The 13,394-nt window shown below is 42.2% G+C and overlaps 2 protein-coding genes across 4 annotated transcripts in view; one reads left to right on the forward strand and one right to left on the reverse strand.

The window, feature by feature from the left end:
• Positions 1-7,981, forward strand: adprh (ADP-ribosylarginine hydrolase). The gene is made up of 8 exons (XM_006805705.3): positions 1-306; positions 1,147-1,270; positions 1,440-1,548; positions 1,867-1,965; positions 2,037-2,142; positions 4,437-4,703; positions 5,996-6,210; positions 7,257-7,981. The coding sequence occupies exons 1-8, from the start codon at positions 299-301 to the stop codon at positions 7,403-7,405; spliced, it is 1,077 nt and encodes a 358-aa protein (XP_006805768.2). The 5' UTR covers positions 1-298; the 3' UTR covers positions 7,406-7,981.
• LOC102797898 (ataxin-2-like protein) overlaps positions 7,980-13,394 on the reverse strand; it is an 11,433-nt gene continuing 6,018 nt past the window's right edge. For all 3 annotated transcript variants that reach the window (XM_087844620.1, XM_006805704.3, XM_006805703.3), the window contains 14 exons: positions 13,223-13,309; positions 13,031-13,144; positions 12,816-12,896; positions 12,647-12,708; positions 11,694-12,049; positions 11,511-11,580; positions 11,247-11,387; positions 10,967-11,030; positions 10,492-10,670; positions 10,247-10,388; positions 10,033-10,142; positions 9,023-9,202; positions 8,768-8,927; positions 7,980-8,658 (listed from right to left, as the gene is read on the reverse strand). In XM_087844620.1, coding sequence (XP_087700746.1) covers positions 8,609-8,658; positions 8,768-8,927; positions 9,023-9,202; positions 10,033-10,142; positions 10,247-10,388; positions 10,492-10,670; positions 10,967-11,030; positions 11,247-11,387; positions 11,511-11,580; positions 11,694-12,049; positions 12,647-12,708; positions 12,816-12,896; positions 13,031-13,144; positions 13,223-13,309 — 1,796 coding nt within the window. In that variant the 3' untranslated portion in view covers positions 7,980-8,608. The remainder of the gene's footprint in view (positions 8,659-8,767; positions 8,928-9,022; positions 9,203-10,032; positions 10,143-10,246; positions 10,389-10,491; positions 10,671-10,966; positions 11,031-11,246; positions 11,388-11,510; positions 11,581-11,693; positions 12,050-12,646; positions 12,709-12,815; positions 12,897-13,030; positions 13,145-13,222; positions 13,310-13,394) is intronic.

A 13,394-nucleotide genomic window follows, 5' to 3' on the forward strand; every position in this document is an offset into this window, starting at 1 on the left:
TGCTTGGGAACTCGTCAGAGATTGTGCTGTTAAACATTTGTCCCCATGTTGCCAGCTGGAGAGCTAAACTTGGTTCGCCTCTTTTTTTAGCCCGCAGGTTTTCACGCGAGTCCGACTGTTGGCTGTGGTTTAAAAAGTAGTTGTTACCATAACTTTTCTAAATGAACGCAATTTTTTTTTGAGCAAGGAGTCTGAGCTACTGCTGGCAACAACCAAGCAGGGCCCGTGTGCAGCCGCGGTGTTAACTGGACGCGTGTAACCGCCTCCTGAGGATCGTTTGTGGGAACGACACGCTGCAATGGAGCGGTGAGGCTGCAGCTGCTCTCTGTGATTGACCTGTCCTGTTAGATCAACTCTCTTCACACGTGATATTGTTTATATGTGACATATCATGACTTCTAGAGACACAGTTTTTGCGATTTACGCTGAATGTACAATGTACGCTAACATATTTGGATATTTATAGTGTATGTTTACTAACAGCACTACATAGGCTAGTACTATACTTGTGTCAAGTAACTGTAAATTAGCCTCATAGTAACTTAGAAGAATGACTGTTTGACACAACAGCGCATTTCTCCTATAAAGCACATTTTTAATTCAGAGCAATTATTTAAGGGTTAAATGTTATCAGTGATTATTGCTTTTTAAAAAGTAATTACTGTGCAATTACTTTTCTTTATATTTTGCTAGAAAAAAATTGTTGAAAAAATGTGTAAACTTCAATAGAGTGCAGTGTATAAGACAAAAACGGAGTTGGTACAATTCCAACCATGTTGTAAGTCAATATTTGCTATGACCAAATTTATACTTCAACACAGCCTGAACTCTCTGACCTTTAGGAATATTCTCTGGGCTTCTTAAAGGACATTTGAAGTTCTGTTTTGTTTTTTCATGTTAGCTGCCTTTTGTTTTTGTTCTCTGTCAAGATAATCCCTCTAAAGTAATGTTGAGATCCAGCTGCCGGGGAGGCCAATCTATCACTGAGCTAAATCAAGACTTTAGCTCATTGACTTATCCAATGAGTTTTCTTTATTCAACGTAAAGTTAAAAGCACTATGAGCTGATCGGGTTGTCCGTCTGTGGCCTTTAGTGCATTTTAAGTGATCTTTGCAAAGTTCAGCAGGGTAACTGTGATCTTTTCAGCCCCAGCAGATCTGCTACGCTTGAGCTCTACAAGGCAGCCATGTTGCTGAGTGGAGTTGGTGATGCCTTGGGCTACAGGAACCAGCTGTGGGAGTACAATGAATCAGGACCAGCTATTCACCAGGTCAGTACTGGACCAGCAAAGCATTTCCATCCAGGGTTCCTATTTTTTCTTATGCATAAAGATGAAGGTATCATCTAATTTATGAGTTACATGTAGTTTTTATTGATGATGACTTAGAAGGGAGTTCTTAAGAAAGGAGTGTTCATCATCATCCTCTCTGTCCATGCAGGAGCTTCAGGAACTCGGTGGCCTAAAGAACATCAAGGCTGAGCTCCCTGACTGGCCTGTGAGTGACGACACAGTTCTGCATCTGGCTACAGCTGAAGGACTAGCAACAGGCGAGTCCAAAGCCACATTAAAACATTTTGTTCTACTTGGTTTTTCCTCTGTTGCACATCTTGCTGGAATCGAGGAGCTGATTGGATTGACCTTACAGCTGCTGTTCACGCCTCTTCAAGAGCTCCACAAAAAAAGGTCAAATCTAATTTCCAGCCTTGCCTTGATTTAGCGCTCTATTAGTTGCCACACAAGTGGGGGGAAAAGAGGCAGAAATTCAACTTGACCTTTAGTGGGATACGGCAAACCAGGCAGTCCTGTTAACAGATCAGTTACCTCTTTAAAGTCTGCAGTTTGAACAATGTGTGTCATCCTAACAGGAAAGACTGGGGAGGAGCTCATGCATGAGGTGGCTGCTCGTTATGTGGAAGCCATGAAGGACATGGAGGGCAGGAAACCAGGGCCTTCGAGCATTCTGGGTAAAACATAATTTTGAAGTCATTTAACATCTGTTTATGGAGGCGATAGAGCTAAATCTTTGTTCTTTTAGGGGTTTCCCAGCTAAAGCCTGGGGAGGAAGGGGGATACAGAGTGGCATATAACCCTGACGGGACAGGCTGTGGAGCAGCCATGAGGTCCATGTGCATTGGCCTGAGGTAAAAAGCTCTTACTTTTCAATCTTCATGTTGTTTGTTCTTTCCCTGAGTCCGCAGTGGGTTTGGTTATTACTTTCTAATTGGCAATAATTCTGAAATATGGCTTTCTTGAGCAGATGCAGCACATCTTAATCATGAACTGAGTCTGAGTCGTGCTTTTTCTGAGAGAGTGTTTTGCTGTGTTCTCAGAGCAGTTTTTTTAATAAAAAAGTGAGTGAAAGGCATTCCAAATTATTATTTTCTTTTATTAAATTTTTTATTAAATTAGGCTAATTAGGTAGTCCTATTTAGAACTCTTATTCGAGTGAGAGTTGTGTACAAAACCCACATATAAAAAAATGCACAGAAACATAAGACAAGGATACATTGTGCATGCTCATAAATGAAGAAAAGCTCATGCAGTGTAGTTGGAGATCATTTATAAAACCATTAAAATATTCCAATCAAAGCAGAAATTGTATTTTTTTCTTTTTTTAAAAACTTGTTCTATTTATCAACAGCAACATATTTAAATCCAGTTTTTCCAAGTTCTGTGTGAACAAGAGGTATAGCAAAGGTCCATGCCGCTTTTTTCATAAAAGACACAATTTTGACTAAAAAAAGAATGATCCATGATAACATATATGAGTGTATATATTAACAATATCACCACAATATCACCATAATTGTGTATAATTAATACATAATTGTATAAGTGCAGATAAAATAGTTAAGAAACAAGATTTGTTTCTCTATAAAAAGCTCATCTTTGTCTTTAATTTTCTTAACAGGTGTCCCACATGGGTCTTAAAAGCGAGTCTAGCATCCAACCAGGGTCCTAAGTATGCAAAGTAATTAACAGTTTAAAGACTAAGAAGAGTTTGAATATGGACTGTACCATCAGATACTCTTGTTTTTATCTAATTCTAAAACAAGCTTATGTTGAATAAGAGAATTTTGAAATGTATCAATAGCGAACTGTAGATTTTTAATGCAAAGGAAGAGACTGTGGCATATATAGTAGTGTCATCTGCATAAAAATTGACATTACAGTTTTGGGTGGCAGAGAGTGTTATTTGTGTACAGGGCAAATAAAAGAGCTCCAAGAATAGATCCTTGTGGAACACCTGTACAAATGGCAAATGGACTTGACCTGAAGTCTTTTGGAGATAATTTAAATACTGTTAGAAAGATAATCAGCAAACTAACCAACATCTAAACTGAGAACCATCTTTGTGCTAAATGCAATACAGATGAGGACAGAATTATTTCTGTGTTACTAGTTTTATTTTTGATCCTTAAATTATTTTACAGAGCACAAAAGTCTAGTATTATAATGTAAAAGGTAAATCCATTTTTATTTGTGTTTCACATTATACAAGAAATAAGTTTAATATCCTCAACGTTACAACCACCCAAAGACAATAATGATCCCAGATCCAAGTCATCAGTTATAATAGTCCACATTGGCTGAGAGTAATATTTTTCTCTTGGACTCTGTTTATCTGATTTTGAGGTACAAAGTGTTGCCCTTCTTATGCAACTCACATGACTTTCAAAGGTGAAGGTTTCCTGTGGAGTTTTTGACTTCTTTGTGGGGTTTTTGTCTCCTGCATAGAAGAGGAGGTCACATAGGTGATCTCACGCTATTCTGCTCATCTACATGTAGCAGGAACAAGGAGCAATATTTAATATATGTATACTTTACTTATTTTAAGTTTAAGATCTCTCTTTCAGGATACCCCCGGGGGCAAGAAACAAAAATTAGCCATGAGAGTTAATGCAGTTGAGACAAATCTACTAAAATAAAACTGTTATTTAATATTAGGAAGGTGATCTGCAATTCACTCCATTGAAATAGTTATTAGTGTCTAAAATGAGTGATTCAAGTTCATCTGTTAAGGTAGACTGCATTAAAAAAAAAAAAAAAACGAGCTTATGACTATAATGCTGATTTTGACTCTTTGACAGTGTCTGATAGTAATACAGTGCCAGATATGCTGAGTTTTTCTTTTTAATTATATAAAAACACAGAAAAAGTGAAAAATATCTACTATTAGCATTTTAACAACAAATAATTTACTAGTTCTTTTAGCTCTCAACAAATACTGATAATTCAATTATTGGAAGAATAACAGCTTCTTTATGGAAAAAACATGTTTTTTCCAGAAGTATTTATCTGCACCATACTAACTCAGAATGATGATGCTCAGAAGTTCTGTGCATGTCAATGAGAAAACCTGAATATTTCAGGTGATAGATATTATCTTCCTTAATAAATACTGATAAGGTCTTTAATATTTCATCCCCATCAGGTATCCAAAGCCCGACCAGCTGTTGTCATTGGTGGCGGTTGCTGTCGAGACAGGCAGAATGACCCATCCTCACCCCACGGGCTTCCTGGGAGCCGTCGCGTCAGCCCTTTTCACTTCATACGCCATCCAGCGCAGGCCAATCACAACTTGGGGTCTGGGCCTGATAAACGAGGCCTGCCCAATAGCAAAGAACTTCGTTGAAGGTCGAGGCTATGCCGTGGAGGAGACCGAGAGAGACTGGGGCTACTTCTGTGACAAGTGGCAATGGTATGGGCTGCTGAAATTGAGCCTTGTTAGGCTGTCATGTTGAATTCAGATTAAAGTTTCCAGCATCAGCAAGTTCTATAACCTATTTCAGCGTCAAGGTTAACAGACGGTGACATGAAATTGTACTAAAATGTCACCGGTCAGGTTTACTTAAGCAGAACAAATGTCATTTTTATCCCGCAGTACTACATCCTCTGACAAAGATCAATGTAAGTGCAAAACACTATATTTAGGTAAATGTGCGAAATTGGGAGAAAAACATTTAAGTGCTTTTTATGTTTCTGGTAACTTGATGTAATATATGCTTGAATGAGATCATGTGATATAAAGGAAGAGTTTGTTATTTTGGGAAATAAACTTACGGACTTGGTTGGCTGAATAGTGATTACACTGGAGGTACAGCCATCCTGTCCAATATTTGAGCATACACTAATAAATCACATTGCAAAAGAAAATTGATGACAAATGCAAATGAAAACATGCAGAATACTTTTTAACATGAAATTCTTAATCACAAAAAGTAAGAAAACTCAATTTTCCTTCCAACTTTCATACCGAACAGAAAAACTGATAAGTTGTACAACAAAAGCAAAATGTTTCCAGATGGTCTAATTATAACCGAGAAACCCCAGAGTGAATCCTGCAATTATTGCAATATATATGAAAATCCTGCACTGATGTTCAGAGTACCATCTGGAAACGCCACAATATTTGGATTAGCTGTCTAAAAATCATTTTTCTAATGACTAACACATTTTGTGACAAACATTTTCATATTAAAATATTCTTTAATATATATATTTATATATTAAGAAATTATCGCTAGTTGAATTTTGCAATGTTATTTTAAAAGTGTGCTCAAATATGGGACTATAGAGGACGGCGTTATTTTTTGAATATTTAAACTAGCCAATTATCAGACATGTTTTGATATTTTATTTCTATATTACATATATGAGGCTAAAGAAATTCACTGCGATTATTATTATGTATGTTCACATTTTAAATCTGGCAAATCAAAAATGATTGATTGAGACATTTCGATGATTTGAGATGGAATGACCCTAAAAGTAAGCAAGTGATTAAATGGTAGGAGTAGCTAAAAACAGTCTGTTTTAGGCTGGACACAGAAATATATTTTGATTTTGTCCAAAAGTAATAAAAAACAGACCTTTTTGTAGTAACAGTCATATGACATGACTGCATTGTGTTTTATTTTTTTCATTTTAACAGAGAGAGAATGACACAGGTAGACTGTGTAGATGCTGTGAACCCCCCTTTCCTGTCTGCAGGTACTTGGATCTGAGGGGCCTCGCTCACGGTGTGGGCCCTGTGATTTGGCCTGCCTCTTATGGCCCTGCTGAAAGAGACGAAGCCTATAAGAGCTTCAGCTTGTCAGGTTGGGCCGGACGCAGTGGCCATGATGCTCCAATGATAGCGCTGGACGCCTTGCTGGGCGCAGGTTCAGACTGGGAAGACCTGATGAGCAGGGCCACCTTCCATGGAGGTCAGAGGTCTCACTGGTGTAATGTAGTATAAGTTGTGAGTGAAGTCTTGCAGTAAATGTAAAACCTTTACCTAAAATATCTGTGTTTAATTATATTAACACAAACTCAGCTTTAGTTTGAAGTCTGCTTTTTCTTTTTGACAATCTTTGGTTTAGTTTGATAGTGACTCTGGTAACCATCACGTTTACATATTAGCCAGCATTCCTCTCATTTCAAACATTTACACACAGTCACTCATAAAAAGGTGTTGTTTTTTTAAGCAATGGATTATTAAATCCCTGTACAAAGTAAGTTATTAAACTAATGGCACCACTTGAGATGCACTTTCACCTAATTGCTAAATAATGTAACTACAGGGAACTATGAAGAAGGTATTTGGTGTATCCACTGACAGAGGAAGAAGATGAGGAGACCTGGAGACAAACTGAGGGAATTATGGCTGAGATGACAGAAAGTGGATAAAAGATGTATTTGTAGCTGCCAGGCAGAGGAAAGGAGGCAGACCTCAGAGTTCATGGATGTAGTGGAGGAGGACCTGCAGAGGATTGGTGTAACAGAAGGGTGCTGATCAGCTGTGGTGACCCCTAAAGAGAGCAGCTGAAGGAACAATGTAACCTTTCGTACAACTTCAAAGAAATCTTGTAAATTCCCTGGAAATTTCTCTCCCATGTAAAAAAATCTGGTGTCTTTGTTTAATAAAAGATAAAACAAACCAGAAGTACACCCTGGAAAGGATCACCAATTAACCTAACTTCACTCCGTTTTCTTTGGATTGTGGGAGAGAACCTATGAACCCCACACAGAGAGGCCTCGGCCAAATGGTGGGTTTGAACTCGGGACCTTCTGTCTCTGAGGCAACAATATTAATCCCCACCAAAGAAGCCAGTCTAGTGATAGATGGATGGTCATTATTTATAATAATAATATATATATAAAAAAAAAAATCATTAGTCACTTTTAAGATGGCCACAAAGATAAATGATAAATGTCAGTGATGCATTATCACGCACACTAACTGCTCACTCTGCTCATCTCTCTTGTCCAGGTGACAGCGACAGCACCGCGGTGATTGCGTGCTGCTGTTGGGGTCTCCTCTATGGATTGCAGGGGGTCCCCGAAGGCAACTACGCCAACCTGGAGTACCGGGAGCGACTGGAGCGCAGCGCTGAGCAGCTCTACGCGTTGTCACAATGAGGAAGGTCGCTGCAACCCCGCCGTGCTGACAGAGCGTGTCCCAGCCCGCTGCGGCAAGGGGGAAACTGGGCCACGTGCACTGACACACTGAAGTAGAGCTAGCTGGTGCGCTCAGTAGTACATTGATTTAGAGAGCTGTCACTGAGCCACAGTATGTTGTCATAGTCGCCTAAAGGGGAAGCAGAAGCAGAGTGTCCTACTAACCTAAAGAGTCCTCTCTGCCAGAACAAGGACAGAGTGCCTCGTGATGTTGGCACGGAGGCTAGCGTATAAGCAGGGGTCCCCCTAGTGACCGTTTTAAATCAACATATTTGCAGCTGTGAGCAGAACGAATCCAAGCTAATGAGAATATGAAATGAATGAGCAGCATCCTCCGGGAGGTAATTTGCTTTGTTTTGTTGACCTGACATAATGACAAATGCTCCAGCCTCAAATTAAATGTGCTTTTGCTAAAGGATAATGAAAAATAAATTGGTGTGCCTCATGGTCGTTAACTCATGAAGTGAGAAGGCAAACTGGAATGCTCCAGACGAAAACATAATTAACAATACAATAAATTAAACGCTTTGTAGTTGAGTTGAAAACTTTATTTTTTGGTCATTGTTTATTTTTTAATTTTTTTTTGTCTTGTCCATTTTTTTGTTTTTTAATTAGATTTTCCTACAAGGGAAAAAGAAGGGGAAAGGGGATGGTTTGTAACTACTGGATAGTTTAAAAAAAAAATTCTAAAAGTCCTCATCTCGTCTTCAAATCCCTCCTTTTCCTGTATTCATGAGAATCCTGCGACAGTCCGTTTCTCATTTGTGTCGTAGTACAAGGCTAAAAAACAATTCTGGAAGATAAAGAGTCTGCTGCTGTTTTTCCCTCCGCGCCTGGTCCTCCCAGTAAGGTGCCTCGTGTCTCTGAATAGGGTAAATTAAAAAAAAGTCGGGGAGAAGAGCGGGACAGCACCAGGGGTCAGGCGCTGCGGCCGTCCTCTGTCACCTTCATCGTTAGCATTAAAAAGCTCCTCCTAGTGCCGCACGGACACTGAGGTTTGTACTGAAGAAGCGTAAGGTGCTGCGAGGTTTCTGATTTCTTCTCTGCTCCGTGTGATCCTGTCAGTTTCTTTGTTTTAAATGAGTCGCGTTCACTCTGGGCCTCTCATCCAGCAGACGGGGATTGGGAGAGGGGGAGAACAATCTGGGAGGTTGCAGAGAGGTTTTAGTTTCCAGGCGGATGGAAGGAAGCGGGGTGTGTCTGGACCTGCATCGCTGTGGGAGGTAAACAAAAATAAAACAGAGCCTGTAAAGCCCGCGCTTCAAACGACACCTTTGTTTGACCCATAAAGGGAAATCTTGAGGGAAGCGTTGTGTCTGATACCTTGCTGGATGTAGAAGTGTTGGTGTGCTCCTTGCTGAGGTCCGTGTTGGGGGTGCTGGGGCACTGCACCAGGGCCCTGCTGAGGCTGCAACATTACTATTTGGGGCTGACCATGGCTCCCCGAATGGTGGGGACCTGAAATGGCTCCTTGAACATGAGCCTGGGGGACAACAAGATCAGTTGACACGGTTTAGATCAGAAGTTAAAACACCACCTGCTGAGAAAACGGGGAGAACAGGAAAATGGAGCACATACCTGTGCTAGCTGTCCAAGGGGGTAGGTGGGTGGGATGCCCTGGTGACCATGGATGCTGTACCCCGGAATGGAGTAAGAACCCTGTGGAGACGTGTGGCCTGGTGGCATGTTGGGTGGGGTGGGTGCCGACAAGGGGCCTGAGTGGTACAAGGACTGGGGCTGTGGGCCCGACTGGGCGTTCTGAAAAGCACATCAAGGTGTGAAAATTCATCAAGGGCCATAAAAATAAAGCTGTAGAGAAGGAAAAGCTGCACATGTGCCTTTTCCAAAAGTGAGATTAGATCAAGTACTGTGCTTTTCAGCTTATTATTATTAAGTCAACATATCTAAATAGATCACCAAAAATCAACCTGATAGTGCAAGCTGCTTAATTTCAGAATTCATAGTCTAAAGAGCTTGAAAAGAAAAAGCATCTGGACTTCTTTAAGTTGCTTGAAGACGTTTACCTCTCATCTGAGAAGCTTCTGCAGTTTTAGGGTCAAATGATGAAGAGTCCCAGATTCAACCCCTGTGGGAGTGTCCCCCCAAGAGGGACAATGGACCCCCTATTGATCCTCTACCTAATCACACGAGCCAAGGTGTGAAAAACGGTGTATTTCACAATCAGCCAAGGTTTTGGATGAGCTCACTGTGAAACCTGGCCCCACCCTATCATGTGATCAAATGGCCCAGGATGTGAGTGGGCGCTAAGGCGTCTGCCACCTATAATCCAGTTTTGGATTATTGATGGCAGACGGTTGGTGTCGTAAGCCACCACCTCTGTTCAAAGATGGTTGTTCACGGCAACTTAAAGAAGTCCAGACGCTTTTCTTCCCAAGCGCCTTAGACAACGATGACCTGGATGATTGAGAACCTTCACAGATATAATTGGAATGAATTCTGAACATATTTCACACAATCAAGTCTGAAAATGTAAGGTGTGTCGAAGCTGTGGACATAAAGCAGCAATGAGCAGCCCACACTGCACAGACCAGGTGGACGGTCCCTTCTCCTTTTCGGGGGCGTCTTACCTGTCCAGGGCTAGGTGCAGTGTGCTGGGGTGGGGGCTGATTGCCTGTTGGTGTACTGGAGGGCTGAGGCTGATGAACTGCGCCTGTGTGATGGGAGAATGACTGTGGAGCTACAGAGGAAGGAGAGAATTCACGTCAGGGTCGACTCTGTATCTACAAATCAATCGATTCGCATCACTTGGATATTTTTTCGTTCACATCCATCTCCACTCACCGTAGATGCCCTGCTGTGGGCCTTGAGGTCCATCTCCCTGTGCAGAGAACTGGGGCCCTCCTGGTGGACCGAGGGCTTGTGGGTGGGGACCCCCACCTTGACCTATCATCCTGGCTCCACCTTGCAGCATTGAGTACATGGGCTTTTGAGGATGGAGAAAAGAAAGGAAAAGGGTGTTATTCTGCTGAATGAGAAATAATGTAAAACCCCGACTACAGAATGTGTTTGGAGGGCAGACGTGCTACCTGTCCAGGGTAGGGTGTCATGGCCTGGATGACCTGCTGCTGGCCATACTGCTGAGGGTTGTACTGAAGGTAGGACTGAGGGTAAGGGGACGCTACCAGCGGGGCCCCAGCAGCTGATGCAGCTTGCAGCATGGGGGGTGCTGAAGAACCATGGTCAGAGCGCTGAGCCACAACCGAGCCTAATGAGAGGAGCCAATCATCAAGAGAACAGAAACATGGAGGACAAAAACACCATCTTTCCTGTTCCTCACTGCAGATTCCAGAGTTCAGTCGTCTCTGATTTAAGCGTTTACGAGTTTCTGCAAGTTTAAAGCATGACGGCTCTGTGTTACACAGCACATCATAACTCAAGGTTAACATTGAGGTAACAGTCAGCACTTTCTCTGGAGCTGAAAGTCAAGCCTGTGACAAGAGCTGACAGGAAATTCATTTTAAATATGTGGGAAACAATATAAAAAGCACATGCTGCATTTACCTTTTGCTCTGGGGTATTTTCCCTGGCCCACTGTAGACATGGTGTACTGATACATTTGTGGGGGCTGAAAGACAAAAAGATCAACAGGTGAGCACAAGAACTGTGGCTTTAATGTGAAAAGAAAAACTGCAAACAGTATCTGATTACAGTTCCACGTGAATATTTAGCATTTTATTGGCATGTTTCAAATGCCAGCAACATATTTGTAGAAGGTGTTAAGCACGACATTTAGAGAAAGACGCCTTAAGTGACCGTGTTTATTTATTTTTGGCTTGCGTACCGGCACAGAGTGGATCTGTGAGATGTAGGAGGAGAGGTAGGGTTGGGGGTTGTAGAGCGGCCCCTGTCCTCCTGGATGCTGCAGCACCACGGGGCTCTGAGGAGTTGGCCGAGGTGGGGTGGGCGCAGTGTTGGGCTTCGTCTGTCAGAAACACATCACGGGTAAATAAATATAGGTTCAATATATGAAATAATATCTTAATTTCTGTGTGTGTGTGTGTGTGTTTTTTAAGCTTTAATGACTTAACAGATTCAAGTGTCTTACCATAGGCATCTGAGGTTTGATAGGATTGAACTCTTTAGCATTTGGGTTTAAGGTTGATTTCTTTACTTGGCTGCAAAAGAGAAAATAGTTGTTATAAATTATGATGACTGCAATAAACTGAGTTAAAAAAATAAATCACAGAGTTCACAGTCAGACATCTTTAGTCCTTTTATTTAAACTCACTCTGCTACGCCTTCTGTCCTCTCCGCTGCCTCGGACCTGACCTCCTCACTTCCTGGGGTCCTGGCAGGCTGAGGGGTGGCTGGGGACTGCCTGTCTGAGAGGGGCGCCGTGGCGGCAGCTGTTGTGGTGCCCAGTGTAGCTGCAGTGTCCTTGGAGGGGTCCTCGGAGACAGCTGGCAAAGGCTGGGTCTGGGAAGGACTGGGAGCTGCAGGCTGAGGTTTAGACTCTAATGGAGGATGAGCGTCTGATGGCGCGGGGTTGGCTGCGCTGGGCTGGCTGACCTCGCTTACAGCAGGAGGGGTCGTCCCTGCTGCAGGAGAACTGGGAGAGCTGGAGTTCGCTCCGCTGGGTGGGAGCTGGAAGATAAAAAGGAGTCGAGGGATAAGCAGTTGGTCTGTAAAAGCAAAATTGTTTGTTTCATCCAACAAATCAAATAATTCATTTACTATCAGACATGACAGCAAAGCCTCACAACTGAGGAGCCTGTTATAACTACTGAGGTTTAAGTTCACAAGAATATAAAACGTGTTGATTAGCAATCCCGCTATAATAGGTCATAACAGTATCAAAATGAGGAATCCTGTTGCTGAGAAAAGGTGGAAGAGGAGACCGTGAACCACAAGAATCTTGAGTCCAATCCAACAATGTGCACAGAAACGGAGTCATAACAGATTATTTAGACATGTACTGCCTGTGAATTGCTGGGCTGACACCAATGTTGTAAAATAATTTAATACTGATCATTGTTTCCTTTTTACTTTTGTTACTGTGGCAGTTCAATTGAATAAAAGCTTAAACTGGTCAGTGACACTGTAAAGACCGAGATGGATGACTAGCATTGAGCGTCATCTGCTAAAGTTGATCATCATAACATGATTAAGATGGAAGTGATGTTGGAGGGAGGTCTGACATCACTGATGTAAGCACGCAGCCTTGTGATTGGCAACTCTTACCCTGAACTCTTTGCCAAATTTCCGCAGCTCCTCAATGTGGGACCTCTGCTGAACCGACGGCGCTGGTGGAAGAGAAAAGAGTTTTGAGAACTTCAAACAACAACACAAAGGGTGCACAACTAGGCAAAAAGCTCATTTCCAGCATTTAGCCAGCACCAAACTTAAATACCTTTACTCGTCTTGCTTTCCTCTGTTGTGCTCGGGCTCTCGCCAGAGCGTTCCTTTGCAGCTGCACCGAGGATCTCATTCACTGTGAAAACGGCACAATAATCCAGTTAGTTGCAGAATTTCTAATTCCAAGCTGATGCATATTTTTAAGAGCCTCGTGCTTTAACTTTCGTTTTAAAACTGATCTATGAACACAAACATTAGGAGAGACTGTACCATCTACAGGGAAGAGAGGGGCGGGGCCTGATGTCTTCTGAGCAGGCAGCGAGACAGAAGATGTGTCCAAGTAAGGTGTGTCCTGGGAAGAGCCTGATTTAGGGGAACGAGTAGCTGTAAGAAAATTGAAAGTGAAGTTAGTTTGATTGAATTTCATAATTAACATGGGAGGTGACCAGAACGTCGCTGTACCTGTGGACTGAGCGTGAGAGTTCTGAGTGCGGCTTGTCCGGCTTGACTGTGGAGGTCTTTGGGCTTTAGGAGAGGTCCTTGCAGCAACTGAAAGCACAGAAACATCTGCTTTAGCGACAGGCATAGATGCTACAGCTGTGAAGTCGATCCTGATAAAAGTTCACACACTCAC

The sequence above is a fragment of the Neolamprologus brichardi genome, chromosome 8 (genome assembly GCF_056152115.1).
Source record: "Neolamprologus brichardi isolate AB-2024 chromosome 8, ASM5615211v1, whole genome shotgun sequence".
Taxonomy (NCBI): Eukaryota; Metazoa; Chordata; class Actinopteri; order Cichliformes; family Cichlidae; genus Neolamprologus; species Neolamprologus brichardi.

Excerpts from the sequence above, each read along its gene's own strand:
- adprh (XM_006805705.3), top strand. Across the intron at positions 1,271-1,439 it reads CAGGACCAGCTATTCACCAG|GAGCTTCAGGAACTCGGTGG; the intron begins GTCAGTACTGGA and ends CTGTCCATGCAG. Across the intron at positions 1,549-1,866 it reads AGCTGAAGGACTAGCAACAG|GAAAGACTGGGGAGGAGCTC; the intron begins GCGAGTCCAAAG and ends TCATCCTAACAG.